The following is a 16,913-nucleotide window of genomic DNA, read 5'->3' as shown; positions in this document are numbered from 1 at the left end:
TTTAAAACCATGACAAAGTTTTTCAGACAATAGTTCTTTTGTTGTCGACCAGCCAAAAATGTGAGAAGCAAAAAGCGAGAACATACTTTTTTTTTTTAATTTCACTGTAAAAAATATCGACTCTCAGGGGTGTGAACTTTAATGAGGACCTTCAGTGAGAATTCAACAAATCATTAATCACTGTCAGTGTTTAACACTGTGAGGGTTATTAAAAAGGCAGTGCTAAATGCTGTTATGGTTATCCCCCATTTTCCCACATCAGTTCATGAATGGTGAAACACTGTAAGGCAGAAGGACACGGTTAACAGGAAAAGTGAAAAAGAAAGACTGAAATAGAAGCGGTACCACAACTGCTCTTCCTGGAGAGAGTTTAAAAGAGTCCGTATCATCCTGTCATTTCATGGCTGGCTGCCTGCACATACAAATACAGCTCCCTGTGGACGCTCATTCATGGTAACGTCTTGTTCTGGGAAGAAAACTGCCACTGGAACAGCTTGAGTCACTTTAGGGACATAGGCCATGGTGAAGAAGTCAGCCATGAACGGCAAAGATGAACCAGCTGCTCTCGATAGCCATCGTCCTTTTGTCCTGCGACCCCCACCCTCACTCACTGTACATACAGTAGTATACTTTTTTTTAATTTTTTTTTACTGTGGAGCCTACATGATACACAACATTATGCAAAAGGACACTGTACTGCAGCCTCACAGGCTCCAAGGTGTGCATCCATCTGTTCTTAGTCACACTAGCAACCACATTTATGACCACTCACCCCCAACAATAAAAACCTGAACACACGCAACTGTTTGTTCTCGGCTGAAAGTCAACAACCACCCTTTGATAGACGTTTCAAATGAATGACAAAGTGCCATAATCAACTTTTATGCAGGACAATTTTAAGGCTGAAAACCTTGTTAACCAAACTAAAGACCAACCGAAAGTCACGCTTGTGTTTTTCATCCTCAACAATCAGGCTGTACCAAACAGAAATAAGAAAAGGGTGTACTTGGGCAGTTAATAGCTTGGGTTAAGAGAAGGTCAAACACTAAAGAGATGAATAAAATAGGTTCAAGCCAGTATTATGTAATGAGAAATCATCGGTCTCCCCTCCCCTTGCCTGGATCAGCTCAGCCCCTGGTTACTGTGCAAACAGTGGTGAAAACCTGTAGGGAAGATCCTTGCCACTCAGAACAGAGTCTGTCTGACTGTCACAGGAGTAGTATAGGAAACCAAGTGACACCTGAGAATTGGTAATCTTTTCTTGCTATTCATTTTGAAGGTTGTTCATTACTTATTTCCTCCTTCCTTCCTTCCTTCCTTACATGATTGCAAATCGTACAGTGACTCTTCTGCCGGTGACGTCTAAAAGGTTGCAAGTCTCTGGGGAGCTTCTAAATGGACAAGATGCCTCCTGCCGCGGTGACCACTTAGCATCAAGTAGCATTGACTGCTTTTAAAGTGGAACGTCTGTTAGCAACCACTGGGACGAATTTGTCCACTGTTGCCTGGTTTCAAGAAATCAATACAGCCATACAGAGACTGCAGCGATGACATCTTTCCAGTTTTCCTTCCCTTCTTCCTTGGAATATGGAGGACATGCTGATGCAGCCAAGGAAAGCCAGCGAGCAAGGGATGCTCTTTAAGGTCATGATTATTAAAAAAAGAATCTGAGTCAAACTGGATAACAACATTTTAAGAGATGTTTTTTCGGAAACTATCCCTTGATTTATTTTTCCCAACAAAAAAGTAACATATCCAGTCATCTATAAATAATTATATTTTCTTCAAACAGCTGGGAAAAACAGGTGACGCAGTGGGAGAGTTGGGATATTACCAGACATGAGCAGGATGACTTAACCACTTGACTATTTCTGGAAACTTGAAAATGAATTCTTACCGCATAATGATGGATTGTATTTTTTTGCAGGTCAAATTTACAACTCCACACACCAACTGATGTGTGTACAGATAATAAACATCAATGAAAAGGTCAGCTGACCAGTATGATCTTAACTGCTTAGCTAATTGCTATCCTTATGAGAGTACTAGCTGTCTAAAAGGAGTGTGGTCATACTGGAGATTAATACAATTTAAGAAGTGAACCTTAGCCAACAGATGTATCACTGTGTGAACCTATGCTTAACATTAACTGCCGATTAGATTAATTACTTTATAGACTTTTAAATTGAATGTATGGGGACTTTGGGACAGCAAGTAAACAGCAGCGGTCTTGGCCAAATGAAAAGGGCAGATGAGGCTTTGATAAAGGCCTTGGTACCCATCCTGGATGGGCTCATACTGGTGACTGGCCTGGTGGGTCAAACCCTGGTCATTGTCATTCTGACTGGCAGAAGGAGAAAAGAAGGTCGGCCCCCACATGGTACGGACACCCTGCTGCTGGCTCTGAGTGCTGCTGACCTGCTGCTGTTGCTCTGCCTGCCTTTCCATACCTCTGCCATCACCCTGGGCTTCTGGCCTTTTGGCAGCTTCATGTGCAAGGCCATCAGCTTCCTGGGTGTAGCCTGTTCGTCTGCTTCAGTCTTTACCCTGGCAGCTTTGGCTGTGACACGTTACCTCATGGTGGTACACCCCGCTTGGGCATACCGTTCGAGAATGCACCGACGCATAAAGCTGACAGTAGCTCTACTCTGGGTCCCCGCCTCAGCCTTGGCGGCGCCGCAGTTCGCCTTCCGTACAGTGACCACCTCCAGCGACGTGTACTGCTTTGCCTTCCTGTCTGACTTCAGCCAGCTGGTCTACAGCATCGCCCTATTCCTGTTTGGCTTCGCTCTACCATTGGCCATCATTGTACTGATGTACGCCAAGATCTACTGTTTTCTTCGACATGCACGGCTGCTGGGGAACGCTCCCCAGCTGGAGCGCTACCAGAGCCAGGTCACTCACACTTCAGCTCTCCTGGTCCTGGTCTTCACTCTCCTCTGGCTGCCCTCTTATGCCCTCATGTTCTCCTTCATTGGAGGAACCATATCAGGCTCACCTGGCTACAATACCATTGCCCTCCTGGCCAGACTGTTGGCATCATCAGTAGCAGTGGTTAACCCTGTACTGTATGGGTTTATGTCTCAGAAGTTTAGACGAGACTTACTAGAGCTGGGGAGGGAACGCTGGACATGGTGCAAAAGCTGTCTGATTGGTTGCCCTGATATGATGGGCAGGGACATGGTACAGCCCTTTGAGCTGGATACAACCTCAGAAAGAGGCCAAAACTGACTCTTTGGCCTGAGAGAAAACACTGCTACCTCATTACTCACTTAATGCTTAATTGTATGTATGCCTATTTATATCACCATATGGAAATGTATGAAATATTACATATGCAGTACTCTAAGTGATGTTATATGCAATGAACTTTTGAAATCAGAAAAAACTGTGAAAAATGTGTGCACTGCAAAACTACAAAACCTCATTACACATTTTGTTAGTTTTTACTTTAATGTTATTCTTTCTTTCTTTAAATTCTACACAAACTTGATATATCATATGATAACCTTAGCTATAAAAATTTAATTTTCCTTCAACTGGAATGCACTGTAGTTTTTGGAGGAAAAATGCATGTAGAAAACTAGCCATCATTTTCACAATCTGTTCAAAACAACTTCAATAAATACACTAACCCTATGCACTTTAGTTGTTTTCCTCCCTGTCCTATTCAGAATGAATGTTCTGAGTATTGCTTGCTAAGAACAGCTTTGGATGCAGGGCTTTTAAATTTGTTGCTTTTCTGGATGATGTTCAACAACTTTCTCTTGAATCATTTAAAGAGAGTGGGATTTAAATGACACTTCAGTGTTGAAACAAGCAAAAAGCACATTGTGAGAGAGAGAGAGTGAGAGTGTGTGTGTGTGTGTGTGTGTGTGTGTGTGTGTGTGTTTGTGTGTGTGTGTGTGTGTGTGTCTGTTTGTGGGTGTGTGTCTTCCTCAAGTGGCAGCCCTAAGTGATGTCAATCTCCTCTCGCTGAGAAGCTGCAGCTGTGTGTACATACAGTGGATCCTCCTGGGTGCTTGTGCTGTCAAAATGCGTGATGATGGCTGTTTACAGTTTCGAGGAGATGACGGACAACATTCAATTATTAATGGAGGAGATAAAAAAAAAAAACTAGGCAAGGCAAAACAGCTGAAATATATATAGACAGAGTTAAGGGAAAGGCTTAGTGGGAGTTTTGTGGATTTCCTGAAGTGTTGAAGAGAATGACATGTGATTGATGGTTTCATACTTACTATCCACCACAATCTTGCGGTCTGTGCCATCATCGTTGATCTGCTGGATGTTGCCAAAGTGAATGTCGCTGAAGAAGATGCGGTTGGATCCCTTCCCGCCACCACCGTGATAGTCATAGCTGAGGGCGATGACATTCTTCATGTGATCAGGGTCCTCAAACGGCTTTATTGGTGCGTTGAGGTTCGTCTCGTCGGAGAGGTGAATGCTTTTCAGAATGGTACGCTCTGAGTACAGCAGGTATCCGTCGTAGTCACGGCAACCGCGGTTGTCCTCTGCCAGCATGCCATGAGCACAGGCGCAGGTGCGTTGCCCGTTGCCACGGAAAAGACACAGCTGTTCACAGCCGCCATTGTTGTCTTTGCAAACGTTAGTGCCTGGGGAGAGTGTGACACGTTTATGAGGCGTGCTGTTTAAACAAATAATGAGCCTTGTTAAACAATTTCAATTACATTGATTCCTAGGGGGTCTGTGTTAAAAAAATGTGTTATTGTGTTTGTGAAAGCTTGTTGTTCATACATATGAGGACCAACTGAATGCAGCCCTTCTTGTGAGGACATGTTTGCCAGACTTCATAACAAAAAAGCTCTTATGTTCAGGTTTGTGGTTCAGTTTAGTTGTGTGTATGTTCCTACCTTGCTGTCTGGCCCTGTTGAAAACCTTGATGTCTTTAAGCTGTACACCAATGCCAGTCCTGAGCTGCACAGCATCTGTAGCGTTGTCTTTGCTGCCTCTCTTAATGGAGCCATTGGCATGAGTCCTAAACAAAAGACAGCAAAACTGTGAGTCAATTAACAGCATGATACAATATGAAATTGTCCACATGACACATGAAGTATGACAATAGAAAAAGAGGGTTCAATGGTCGGTTAGACAAATTAACCAACTTCTCAATTGACCTGTCACTCCAATAGATGAATTCCTCAAAAACAGATACAGCAAACATGTCCATGTTGTTGTTGGCCAGCACCAGCTCTCTGTTCTCTCCAGTCTCCAGGTTGATACGCTCAATCTTGTCTGTCCTGGCATCACACCAATACAGCATACCCCCCTGCAGAGACAAAGCAGAAGTAACATAGTGTTGATCATTGACAGAAGGTCACAATTTTAAAAATAAAATAAGGTATTGAGGAGACTGGCTTACTGGTACCTCTCTCATCAAAACGCAGATATCATAGATATGCTATTGCCTATTTTAGCTTCTTCACTACAGTACCTAATGCCTTAATGTAAAATGGCCGATCTCGTTCAATAAAAGAACAGCTGACCAAGGGTGCAATCTTTGGAAAGTTCACAGTATATTTGTCCAAACTAGCAAGGAAAAAAAACACTCAAAGGTCTAAAGTGCTACAATATCAGCTGTGGTCTGCACCTCGTAGTCAACGGAGATTCCATTGGGCCAACTGATGCTGACGTTGACTAGAACCAGTCTCTGGGAGCCATCCAACCTCGAGCGCTCAATACGAGGGTACTGACCCCACTCAGTCCAGAACAGATACCTGCACACAGGGACGCACAAAAAAGTATTCAAAAAGTGCATTTTAGGGGAGTTTACAAAAATAGTAGCACGGCATAAATTACATTGTAAGTACCTGAAGACAACCGTATCAAAGACGCTGTTACTAGGAGACTTACCCTTTAACTGGATGGACGGTGATGGCTCTGGGCTTGTCCAGGCCCTGGGAAATGACTACATAGCGGAAGGAGCCATTCAGCCTGGCCACCTCGATCACGTCAAAGCCCTGATCAGTCCAGTAAATATTTCCTATGAAAGAACAGGGATGCAAATGAGCTATGTGGTCTTCTGCATGTAATGGACAAGTGAATTAAAAATAGAAATATATTTCAAATCTGTTATGACAAGACCTGCTATCCAGTCAACGGTGATGCCCTCCACCCTGCCAATACCATTGGTGACCACATCTTCTCTCCATGTCTGATCTCTCTTAGCTCTGCTGATAGTGCTCAGGCCCATGTCCACCCAGTAGATGGTGTCATTCTCTGAAAACGAAGAGGACTTTTACATCATCCTATAAATACTTCACTGAGATAATGACAGCTTTAAAACGTCACTCAAGCAAGGCCATCTAGTTACTGGCGTCCCTCAGCGTCACTCACCAGCGTGGAAGTCGATACCAACGGCCAAAGATGTGCCAGACACTGGCACCAAGGCGTCAGATTTGTCTGACGGGTCGAGTGGAATTCCTCTGATTCCCTCATGAACGGAGTAAAGCAGGAAAGAGCCCATACCTGCTCAGATACAGTACAATGCATTTTTGTTTTTATGGCACACTTCATTCTTACTGCATGTGTGACTGTAGCTGTGAAGCGGTGTCTTACCTTCACAGGACTGCTGTCCTGTCTTGAGGCTGTATCCAGCAGTGCACATGCAGGCCCTGGTTGTTGGTGAAGTTGGCAGACACAACTGGGAGCAGTCTCCATTGTTGTTACTGCACAGGTTGATACCCGCTAAAGGAAAGCGAAAAGGTCATTGAGGCCCAGAAGAAAAGAAAAATATTTGTCTTTTCTAATTGTAAGCTGAATGGAGCAATTTGGTGAATTTTTTAAAACATGAAACTCAAGTGAATTCAATCTATATAGGCTATCCAACGCTTCCAGATAAAAACCACAAGCAGTTCAGGTTTTCTTCAGGAGACATTCTTACCTTTCTGCACATCTTCATCATAGATCCTCATGTGCATCATAGGGGAGGTGTTGTTTCGCAAAACCTTCCAGTTTCCTCCATCCTTTTTGTCACATGTTCCTATTTGGTCAGTTCCCTGGTCTGCCCACCACATCTTGTCTCCTACAGGGATGGAAATTGATTTGTATCTTTTTCATGTTATCCCTTTAACTAGTGATTTCTTAGAATATAAGCAGCAAAACAGAGAGGATACATTTGAAGAATCATCTTTTTCATCTTACCCATAATAGCCAGGGCAGTAGCCTTGGTGAGTTTGCCTTTAACACCTTCAAGGATCTCCAGTGTAGCTCCATTCAGCTTACAGCGATTAATTGTGCTGTTTCCTGAGCTTATCCAATACAGCTGCTCTTTTTCATAGTCAATAGAGAGGCCTGAGAGGAAAGAATAATGATGCTATTAAACATATGCATCTCTAACATGCTTAATCTGTGCTTTTATTTTGCAGACAGTTATTCTTCACAGTGGGGGGTTTATCTGCTCACCTACTGGTCCTTTTTGATCGGTGAAAAGTAAGGTGCTGTTGCTACCATCCATGTTAGCCATGCTTATGTTGTCACCATCAGTCCAGTACAGCTTCCTGAGGAGGGATATTAATGTTATGAGATGAAGTGGGGCTGAAATTTTCTTTTTTGGAGCAGAGCAATGCTCTACCACAGAAGCATCACAGCAGGAGACATCACATGAGGAAAAACTAGAAGGCCAAGGGAGAAGAGGCAGCTAGGGTAGTAAAGTAAATTGAGAAAAGGAAAATAGTTCATCTTTTATAATAACAGTTAGTAGAGACCTAGTAGTTGAGTATTATCAAGTGAAATGCAAAACAGAAAAAGAGCATAAGAGAGAGAATTCACTCTAACTGAATGCAGGCCTAACTAACTGGAAACAGCACTCACCCCAGTAGAGGATGCACCACCAGACAGTGGGGCTTGTCTAAACCCTGGATGACAGCATTCTTGAAAGATCCATCCAGTCTGGCCACATTGATCTGCTTCTTATTGGCATCATAGCTGGTCCAGAAGAGGTTTCTAGACACCCAGTCTACTGCCAGCCCTTGAGCGTTCGGAAGGTCTGGGGATAATAGAAAAATTTGGATACAGAAAGTTATAACTGTAAACTGAAATAAAAACAAATAAAATAAAATACTGTAACTGTTCTCACCAGCAGACACAACAGTCTCCACCCCTGTGCCATTAATGAAAGCTCTCTTGATTGTCTGTGTTCGGACATCTGACCAGTAGATGCGGTGCTCCACAGCGTCATAGTCCACCACTGTCACATTGTCTATGTCCGGCACGGTGAAGGAGATGATGTAGTTGTAGTAGGGGTTGTCAATGTCTACACCCCGAATCTCGATCTGACGAGCATATAGAAGGAACTTGCGGGACTCTGGGAGGAAGAAAACATTTATTAAGCACTTCTGCTGCATTTTTAAAAAAGATGTAATTTTGCTTAACTAACTTGCTGGTATTACTGCTTGCAGGTTTTTCACATGGTCACAAATCCAATGTTAGCAGACTTCTCTGTATATAACACCCCTATTCTCATGCTGAAGTTTTTCCCATCTATATTCTAATAAGTACATTGTGATTTAAAGTTTAGGCTTCTTCACAGTGTGCCAGCCACATAATTAAAGGATGGAGCAAGTCGGATCCAAGGAGACGGAAGCTCAAGAGGGTCAAACTGACCGCTGAATAACATGTTGCCCTTGTTAAGGCTTTATTACTCTCTGAGAGATGGGAGGTGGAGATAACTAATGACTCCCTCTCAGTCAAAACTTCACGCAGCTTTAACCCAGTTGGAGTCGTAAATGTGTCTGATATCAGAATAGACTTTAGTTTGGCTGAGACTCTGCTCAGCTGCCTGAAAAAACTGTGTTGATGGGGCATGCATCAGATGCCCTCCTAATCCAATTATCCTTAAATCTACACTGCTGAGATGTGGATTGTTCTGTGGAATACTCAACATTTAGACAGACACATGCACACATATTCCCACAGCTACCCCTCAAAACCATCATGAAACCCACTCATGAAATCACACAGCAATAAATTGAGACCTCAGGCAAATCACTTGTGACAGTCTTTTCTATGAAATGAAATGGACATCAGAGTGAAGAAGGCTGCATGGCACAAACAAGAGGAGAAGTAATTAAATCTTCTGTCATAAGAGATGACAGCTAATGACGTTGATGTCACTTTGGGGAGCTGAGTGCACCCTAGCTGTCATGACAGTCGTGAGAAAAGATTCCTGCAAACAAAGTGCCTGTTTCTTAATTCTTGATGACATGGATTATATGTGACAGTGTTGCATGCACACACTCGGTTTGACTAGTAAGACGACTCTGTAGATGTTTGTGAGTCGCAATATTCCTCCTTACCTTTGCAGGTGCGTTTGTCAGGCTGCAGCTTCATGAGGTGAGGGCAGGCACAGGAGAAGGTCTGGTTGAAGTTGATGAGACAGAGGTGGGAGCAAGGGCCTTTGCCATCACTGGTGGCACATGGGTTAGGAGCTTAAAGAAAGAAAAAGTCATGGAGAAATTGTGGTGAAAAGAGATAAAACACACAAAAAGATAGACACGTTATGTTCTGCAGAGTGCTGCAAATATATTTCCAAAAATATACACCTCAACAGAATTATTTAAAGAAGCCTATACATTCCAGTATCAGACTAAGCAAATAGTGTAAAAAAAAGTGAGAAGCTATTTCCAGTGTATCACAGTTAAGAGTGTAATGGACCTCTATCAATTCACCCTCAAGGAAAGTGACAGTGCAGAAGGGAGACCCAGCTTGTTGCTTCATCACTGTCATGGGCATTGGTAACAGCTGTCAATCAACAGTTCTGTGAGATCTATCTTTTCCTGCCTACAATTACAGGACCCAGTGCCTCTTTCACACCCCTTGGGACCCCCTCACCATTGGCTACTAAACATCAACGTGGCAGTTCAATGGGACAGAATAACTGCATATCTTTTTTGTCATCTTGTCAGTTATGTGTGCCTGTGAGATCAACACATGACATTGAAGTTGCAGGGGGAGGGTTTTTATATCTCCTATCCAGCCGGTGGGAAATTCCAAACAGTGAGGTGGCTTTATGATCAACGAGGCAACAGGAGGTGTCCAAACTGCCGCCGGTGTGAGAAGACAACACGTCTCACCACTCTAAAAAGGTCAGCTGTGTTTGAAGAATAGGAGTCGTGAATCAACGCTGTCAGCAATGAACTGCGAGCCTGTCGCCACACTGACAAGCAGGGGTGATTCTGAGATATGGGGGCTCCTTATCTCTCTGTGTGGGTGTTTCTATTACTCTTTGAGCATTTTATTCATTTGTATCTGGTGTGCAACCTACCCTGAGGCTGCCTGGACGGGTGATAAACCTGCAGGTCAAAAGGCTGTGTGTTGGTGCGCTGGACTACGGTTACATTGTGTCCTGTCCATTTGTTGGCTTTGGCCAAAGTGTTGGTCCTCCAGTCGGTCCAGTAGACCTCGCCTCCATACATGGTGACAGCAAAGGGGTGGGACAAATACTCATGACCCCGCAACACTTCAATCAGCCCAGAGCCGTCGTACTTAGCAGAGTAGATAGCATCTGACCTGGAGGAGGAACGAGGCAGAGATGTATACTTCACATAACAGCATAAATGCATGCACGCTCATGTTAGATTAGCACATCTGCATGTTTATTAGTAACAAACCATGGAAAGCAAAGAGGAAAACTCTGATCGAGTGGAATGAGAGCACTCTGTATATTCAGAGACTAGTGGCAAACGCTACCTGGCATCAATCCAGACGATGCGTCTTTCCATGTAGTCCACAGTGAGTCCGTTGGGCCATCCACCACTGCCTGTTTCCCTGTGAATGGTGCGTCTGCCTTCGCCGCTCATAGATGCTGCCTCAATCCTGGGCAGACTGGCATCCCAGTCTGTCCAAAATAGAATACTGCCAACAAAGACAACAAAAAAATCAATGTAAGGGAGAATGCTCACAGATGTGCACAGTGTTGTCACATGAGGACATGTCAGCAGGAATATATCCTAAGAGGGTAATCACAGCTTCAGAATCACTAGATCTATGCTTCTCTTACCCATCACGAGGGTCTAGGGCAATGGCTCTCGGGTGCTCCACCTCCCCAGCCAGCAGGGTGGTTCTCATGGTCCCATCCAGTTTGGCTACTTCTATCTGGTCCAGATTGCTCTCCACCCAGTAGATGTTTCCTGCTATCCAGTCCACAGCCAGGCCCTCTGGAGTAGCCAGCCCATACTGGATCACCACCTCAAAGCTTGTCAGGGCTGAATGGGACATGCAGAGAAAGGATGGTGTTTAATTATTTATCGGCTGTTTGACAACTGAAAAAGGCATTTTAATGTTAGTGGTAATTTTGAGTAGAAAAAGAGCAGTTTTAACACAGCTAATTTAGTATAATAGCTCGGCTCATTTCCATTTCACCATGGAGCAAATCTCCAGCCAGCACATATGGTTCACTGCAAAACATAAAGGAAAAATCCTGACAAACAATGAAGTGTTTAGAATTCTTTGCTCTTATGGAATCTGTCAGTGAAAGACATGCACTGCTGCTGTGTTTGTCAGTGTGGTTCCAACCAGCGCTATCTTCCCAACCCCACTAAAAAAACAAACATCCAATCCCAGATCTCCCACTCTTTTGATTCTTTCCCAGAAATAGCAGGCTCTCATGCAGACTAAGTGCAAACCAAAATGTGTGATCATCTCTGGCTGAGAGCAATCAGGCAAGTTCTTCACAAGGCTTTCCAGTAGTAATTAGAGGGAGAGGGATATGCCTTCTTCACAGTTTGCTTAAAGGAATGTTGGGAGTTATGGCTGCCTTTCTGTGCATATGTGTGGGGAGGGGTGTCTTTCTTAAGCTGTACACACTACACAGTGTATGCACAACAACTTCAGAGATTCTGAAACGGTTTCAATAACAAGCGGGAGGAGCTGATCTATGAGTTGGTCACAATGTCTCTGCTCAGGAGTCATGTTTAACTGTGAAGTTTAAGGGCTGGGAACTGGAACTGCAGTGTGCTGTGTGCCTCCTACGCTACAGCAGTGTTCTGGCTGCAGTCACGCACATCGAGTACTGAGACAAATGGGAAGAGACAAAGCCTTCCGTGTGCCCCCTAAGTGCAGTGCTGGGAACACAACCTTGATTGGCAAGCAGACCTGGGATTTTGGAACAGGAAAGGCGGACCATGACCTGGCCATTTATTCAGGGTCACAGACTGCCTCTGTTGACCACAGACTCTTTTTAAAAAAACATTTGGCTCTAACGGAATTACAGACTTCTCAGCAGAAAGTTAATTTCAGAAAAATACTCAGTCAAAAGCACAAATAGGATTTGCTCTCTCTGAAGGAACAATCCACTTTACTATTTTTATTTTACTTACTAGAAGATGACACTGCAAACTTACCTTATTGCTATGTAAATTAGACTGTTTTAAGTGGCTATCCATCCCTCCACCCCATCTATCTTCCTTCCAAACCTAAAATCGCCAAAAGCTGTAGCTTAATGGCTGACTCACCTCCATTATCAGACAGTTTCCCGCGGTAGATCTTGTCTTCTACCACATCAGTCCAGTACAGGGTGCTCTGGTTGAGGTGGAAGTCCAAGGCAATGGTGTTCCTCAGGCCTGGAACCAGCACATTGAACTCCCCCTTGTGAAGCTCAATCCTTCTGATCTCATGGCGGTTGGAGAAGATGATGAAAGGCTTGAAGGGATCTGAGGGAAAAGAAAATTGTACCCGGAAAAGTGTTAGTGTCTCTCAACACAGTAAATCTCATCTTAAAGTCCAGACTCACAAAACCCAATCCTGCCACAGCTGTCTCTGCAAATTCTCCCCCTCCATTTGATCCCTTTCAAAGAAAATAAACTGAAAAACCGAAGGGGTTTGCTGCTCACTTTGTGAAAATATCTTTAACACCATAATGCATTGAATATTGTATATACACATAATACAATCAGTCTTGTGGACCCTCAACAGCACAAGAAAAATACTTTTGCTCTCAACCTGGAGCCAAAAGAAAAAGTATTTATTTTGTTGTAAGGGTTAATAAGCTCTTTACCAGTGCTTTTGCAGCTCTCCATGTCAGACTCTAACTCCCAGCCCTCGTAGCAGGAGCACTTGACGCTGGATTTCTCCTGTTCGCACTTCTGGCTACACTTGAGGTGTTTAGCGCAGAAGCTCTGGATCTGGCAGGTCTTGTTGTCGGCTCCCAGCTCCATGCCCAGGGGACATGAGCACATGAAGCCCTCCCCAGGAATGATGCTGCAGTTGTGGCTGCAGCCGCCGTTATCCAATGAGCACAAGTCTGCAGGCAAGAAGAAGATCAAAGAGTTGGAATAAATCTGAGATAGGAGAGTTGTATGATCCGTTTGTGGCGTTTTTAACATCAGTATGGAAGGTACGGGACAAAAGAACAATGTGCTGAACACAATTTCATGTTTTAGTAAAAAAGGTTTCTGCGTGTAAAGAATGTTTTACCACAAAGTTTCTCGTCAGAGCCATCCGGACAGTCGTCAGTGCCGTCACACAGTTTCTCAGCAGGCAGACAGATGGAGTCGTTGGTAGCACACATGTGGTGAGACAACTTGCACACCAACGCCTCACAGTTGTCCTCATCCGAGTTGTCCTCACAGTCACTGTCGCCGTCACACACCCAAGCTTTGCTGATACAGCGAGCTGTCAGGACCACAAAATAACCATTTTCAGCATGTGTTGTTTTAAGACATTTATCTTAATATATTAAGGGTTTAGGCCTGGGTCACATCAGCATTTATACCAAAAATCAATTCATTCCATTTAATAATTAGTAAGCCTGGAAACGAGACAAATCTGCTTAATTTGTTCTGGCAGATAGGTCTCGCCAATCTCCCATACAGACTGCATCTGTCAGAAAATAAAACCTGTTGTCTACTAAAACAGCAACATTGCAAAAAGGTTCATCGCCCTTAACATCTGCTACTTAAGCAAGCTGAATGCATCCTCACCGGAGTCCCTGCAGCTAAACTTGACTGCTGGATCACACATGTGGGTCACACCCTCACAGTTGTTCTCATCACTCAGGTCCATACAGTCCGTGTCCCCATCACAGCGCCAGCGCATGGGAATGCACAGGCCGTCCATCCGACACTGGAACTCGTCTACATGGCAGCCGCCTGGAGGACGGGTAGCTAGAGAGAAAACAGCACGATAAAGTGTGATAGTTAACCCAGGTTAGCCAATGTCAAAGAAGCAATAAAATACCAGTAGAAGTGAGCAGATGAAAAAATAACTAGATGATAATAATAATAATAACTAGACTGGAATCATAACCAGCAAACAACACTTGCACAGACCACACACGTATGACACGTAAGACAGAGAGAAGAAAGAACAGGTCATTCTAGCCATTAATTGATGTGTGTATGCTGGGACGATGGGTTAACAATCTGACACTGAGCCAAGTCAAACAACATGGACACACACAGCTCACTGACTGATGTCACAGGGAGATTAAAGGCACCAGTGGGAGGTGGCACAATGACATCCCCTCATGGCATAAGTCAGCTCGGCATGGCACGGCTAAAGCAGGAAATAGGCCTTTCAGCACAGGCCTACAATATAGAGGAGGGAGTATTGCTTTTTTATTTCACCTAATGACTTCCAGACAGCAGACAAAGAGAGCCCACAAACACACACACAAAGCACAGATTGCTCATTAGACCAACAGGTCACGCTGGGCCCCGTTTTTGCATGCTGGGACTTGACAGCAGTTGGCTGCGTTTCTGCATGGATCAAACAGTACATAAAACACACACACACAACAGGAGCGTATGTTTCTACGCAGGCTGAAGCAAGAGCGCAACACTGCGCCATGACGCTGCCCGAATCCTTGTAACAAAGAGTGGTTAACCAACAAACCTAGATGTTCCAAATCAGCCAGGCGTGGCTGCCAGCTATTTTAAACTCTAAACATGTAAATCCATATCACTGCAGCAGATTCAAAACATCTGTGCCATTTGCGCACGACCATGAAAGAGTTTAATTGTTATCCATGCACAAAACATAATCCCATCCTGAACAAAGCAACCAAGAGGATTTGCTGTAAGTGATAAGTGGAAGCCAGAGGGCAGGCGGGGGCATGCAGGGAAAACGGAACGGAAAGCAAGAGGATCCCGTCTACATTGTGACAACCACAAACAGCAACATGTAAACAAAGTGAAACACAATGTACCATGTGATGAGAACTTGACAAACAACGCCGTAGAAAATCAATTCTTACAGCAGAGCTATTTCGGTTTGGAAAACGGAGTAATTGTTCCTCACCCTGGTTGGTACAGTTGGCATGAGTCTCATCACTGTAGTCTCCACAGTCATTGTCGCCGTCACAGGTCCAGTATTCTGGGATGCAGCGGCCACTGTTACATTTAAACTGCACACTGGAGCAGGAATGGCTGCAGCCCGCTTCATCGCTGTTATCCCCACAGTCATTGTCTGTACATGAGCACACAAAAGATTTCATTTTTTAGTTATGGAGTAGTTGTTTTTGTTTTTTCTTTAATGCAGCTTTAGTCTATAAAGGAGATTACCATTGTCACAGCGCCAGTTGATGTTGATGCAGCGGCCATTGGCGCAGGTGAACTGAGTCAGAGGGAAGCAGGTCGGGTAGGCTGAAGAGCGATCAAGAGAGAAAACGTTAAAATTATAAGAAATATGAACAGAGCATGTGCTCCAATTAAACACAATTTGAGTTTGGTATTTGAGAAAAAAGAAACAACATGAAGGTGTGAGGTTAACACTCACCACAGGATTCCGGTTCGTCTGAGCGGTCTCCACAGTCATCATCCAGGTCACATGTCCAGGAGATGGGGATGCAGCGCCCGCTGGCACAAGGGTACTGGTTCGGTGGGCATGTGCGAGCTGTCAGGAGAACAAGGTGTCAAACAGGTAATTGCTGTAGAAGGGTCCCTCTTGCTGACTCAACATTAAGCTCACTTACAATATGAGATTGACATCCTAATTTCCCATATTCTGCTGCTAAAACTACTTAAAATACCTGAACCCCGAAACAACACACTCCATTTATCTTAATTAAGTCAAAGACAATTTGTAATCTCCTTCAATTTATTTGACGCTCTTATAAAAGGGTCAAACTCTATTAGCAAAGCACCGTCGCTGCGTTACAGCCCGTTATCATCGACCCTGTAGATCAATACTCTCGGACTGTTTGTAAATTCATGTTGGCTTCCAGATCCCAATATGTCTGCTTTAGTTGCAACTTGTCTGTCCGTCCATCAAGTTTCATTAGTTCGGTGTTTTTCTATTTTCACTTTTAATTTCTCTCTTAAAAGGGATAATCCGGACAGTACATCATATAACCTGACTTTGAAAAATCTGAACCGTCTTTTTTTTACCTCAAAATGTACACTTCTTCTCACTAACTTCTTAAACTAACTGTTATATGTGTTTAAAATACTAACAGCAAAAACCCCAAGATGCAGATCAAATCAATTATCGTCAAATCTTAAATCTTACAAACCAAAAGATGAATGAAAAAGTGAATTTTGCTCTCTCAGCTACAAAGACCTCGGGGTTTGTACAGACCAGAGCAGGTGGTGTTGGATTCATCCTCATCATTGCCACAGTCATTGTCGCCATCACACAGCCATCGCAGGGGGATACAGCGGTTGTTCTGACATTTGAATCGGTCAGCTGGGCAGGTGTGCTGGTCTAGGGGAACAAAACAGAAAATTTGGTTTGTTTTTAGCTCTATTTCTTGAACACCAAGCTCTCTTTTGGGGTTTGTTCTAAAATTCCGACTGCTAAATAATCCTCTGACCCTTTAAACACATACTTTAAATAAAGTTTATAAAAAAAAGAAAAGAACATCCGAGACAAATAAGAGTCCCTGGTTCTCACTATCGCCTGATGAGGAGAAAGCTGGACAGTGAAATTACAGTCATATTACGCTGCATGGAAAGAGT

At 43.8% G+C, this 16,913-nt stretch overlaps 2 protein-coding genes across 2 annotated transcripts in view; one reads left to right on the top strand and one right to left on the bottom strand.

Annotated features, from left to right (window-relative positions):
- Nucleotides 1-16,913, bottom strand: part of LOC310951812 (low-density lipoprotein receptor-related protein 1-like) — a 92,172-nt gene that overhangs the window by 23,320 nt on the left and 51,939 nt on the right. The window contains exons 17-41 of the mRNA XM_083920228.1: nucleotides 16,534-16,659; nucleotides 15,733-15,849; nucleotides 15,519-15,599; nucleotides 15,256-15,423; nucleotides 13,938-14,120; nucleotides 13,432-13,629; nucleotides 13,013-13,258; nucleotides 12,471-12,668; nucleotides 11,018-11,222; nucleotides 10,708-10,872; nucleotides 10,283-10,527; nucleotides 9,315-9,446; nucleotides 8,096-8,323; nucleotides 7,831-8,005; nucleotides 7,423-7,517; nucleotides 7,162-7,311; nucleotides 6,902-7,042; nucleotides 6,577-6,705; nucleotides 6,355-6,486; nucleotides 6,103-6,237; nucleotides 5,872-6,001; nucleotides 5,609-5,735; nucleotides 5,136-5,287; nucleotides 4,872-4,996; nucleotides 4,239-4,613 (exon numbers count right to left, since the gene is read on the bottom strand). Coding sequence (XP_083776354.1) covers nucleotides 4,239-4,613; nucleotides 4,872-4,996; nucleotides 5,136-5,287; nucleotides 5,609-5,735; nucleotides 5,872-6,001; nucleotides 6,103-6,237; nucleotides 6,355-6,486; nucleotides 6,577-6,705; nucleotides 6,902-7,042; nucleotides 7,162-7,311; nucleotides 7,423-7,517; nucleotides 7,831-8,005; nucleotides 8,096-8,323; nucleotides 9,315-9,446; nucleotides 10,283-10,527; nucleotides 10,708-10,872; nucleotides 11,018-11,222; nucleotides 12,471-12,668; nucleotides 13,013-13,258; nucleotides 13,432-13,629; nucleotides 13,938-14,120; nucleotides 15,256-15,423; nucleotides 15,519-15,599; nucleotides 15,733-15,849; nucleotides 16,534-16,659 — 4,158 coding nt within the window. The remainder of the gene's footprint in view (nucleotides 1-4,238; nucleotides 4,614-4,871; nucleotides 4,997-5,135; nucleotides 5,288-5,608; nucleotides 5,736-5,871; nucleotides 6,002-6,102; nucleotides 6,238-6,354; nucleotides 6,487-6,576; nucleotides 6,706-6,901; nucleotides 7,043-7,161; nucleotides 7,312-7,422; nucleotides 7,518-7,830; nucleotides 8,006-8,095; nucleotides 8,324-9,314; nucleotides 9,447-10,282; nucleotides 10,528-10,707; nucleotides 10,873-11,017; nucleotides 11,223-12,470; nucleotides 12,669-13,012; nucleotides 13,259-13,431; nucleotides 13,630-13,937; nucleotides 14,121-15,255; nucleotides 15,424-15,518; nucleotides 15,600-15,732; nucleotides 15,850-16,533; nucleotides 16,660-16,913) is intronic.
- Nucleotides 2,194-3,231, top strand: LOC310951813 (galanin receptor type 1; the record flags this gene model as incomplete). The annotated part of the gene is made up of 1 exon (XM_083920229.1): nucleotides 2,194-3,231. The coding sequence occupies one exon, from the start codon at nucleotides 2,194-2,196 to the stop codon at nucleotides 3,229-3,231; it is 1,038 nt and encodes a 345-aa protein (XP_083776355.1).

This window comes from Echiichthys vipera (genome assembly GCF_963691815.1).
Source record: "Echiichthys vipera genome assembly, chromosome: 9".
Classification (NCBI taxonomy): Eukaryota; Metazoa; Chordata; class Actinopteri; order Perciformes; family Trachinidae; genus Echiichthys; species Echiichthys vipera.
Note: the sequence above shows the minus strand (reverse complement) of the source record. Positions and strands in the feature narration are given on the sequence as shown.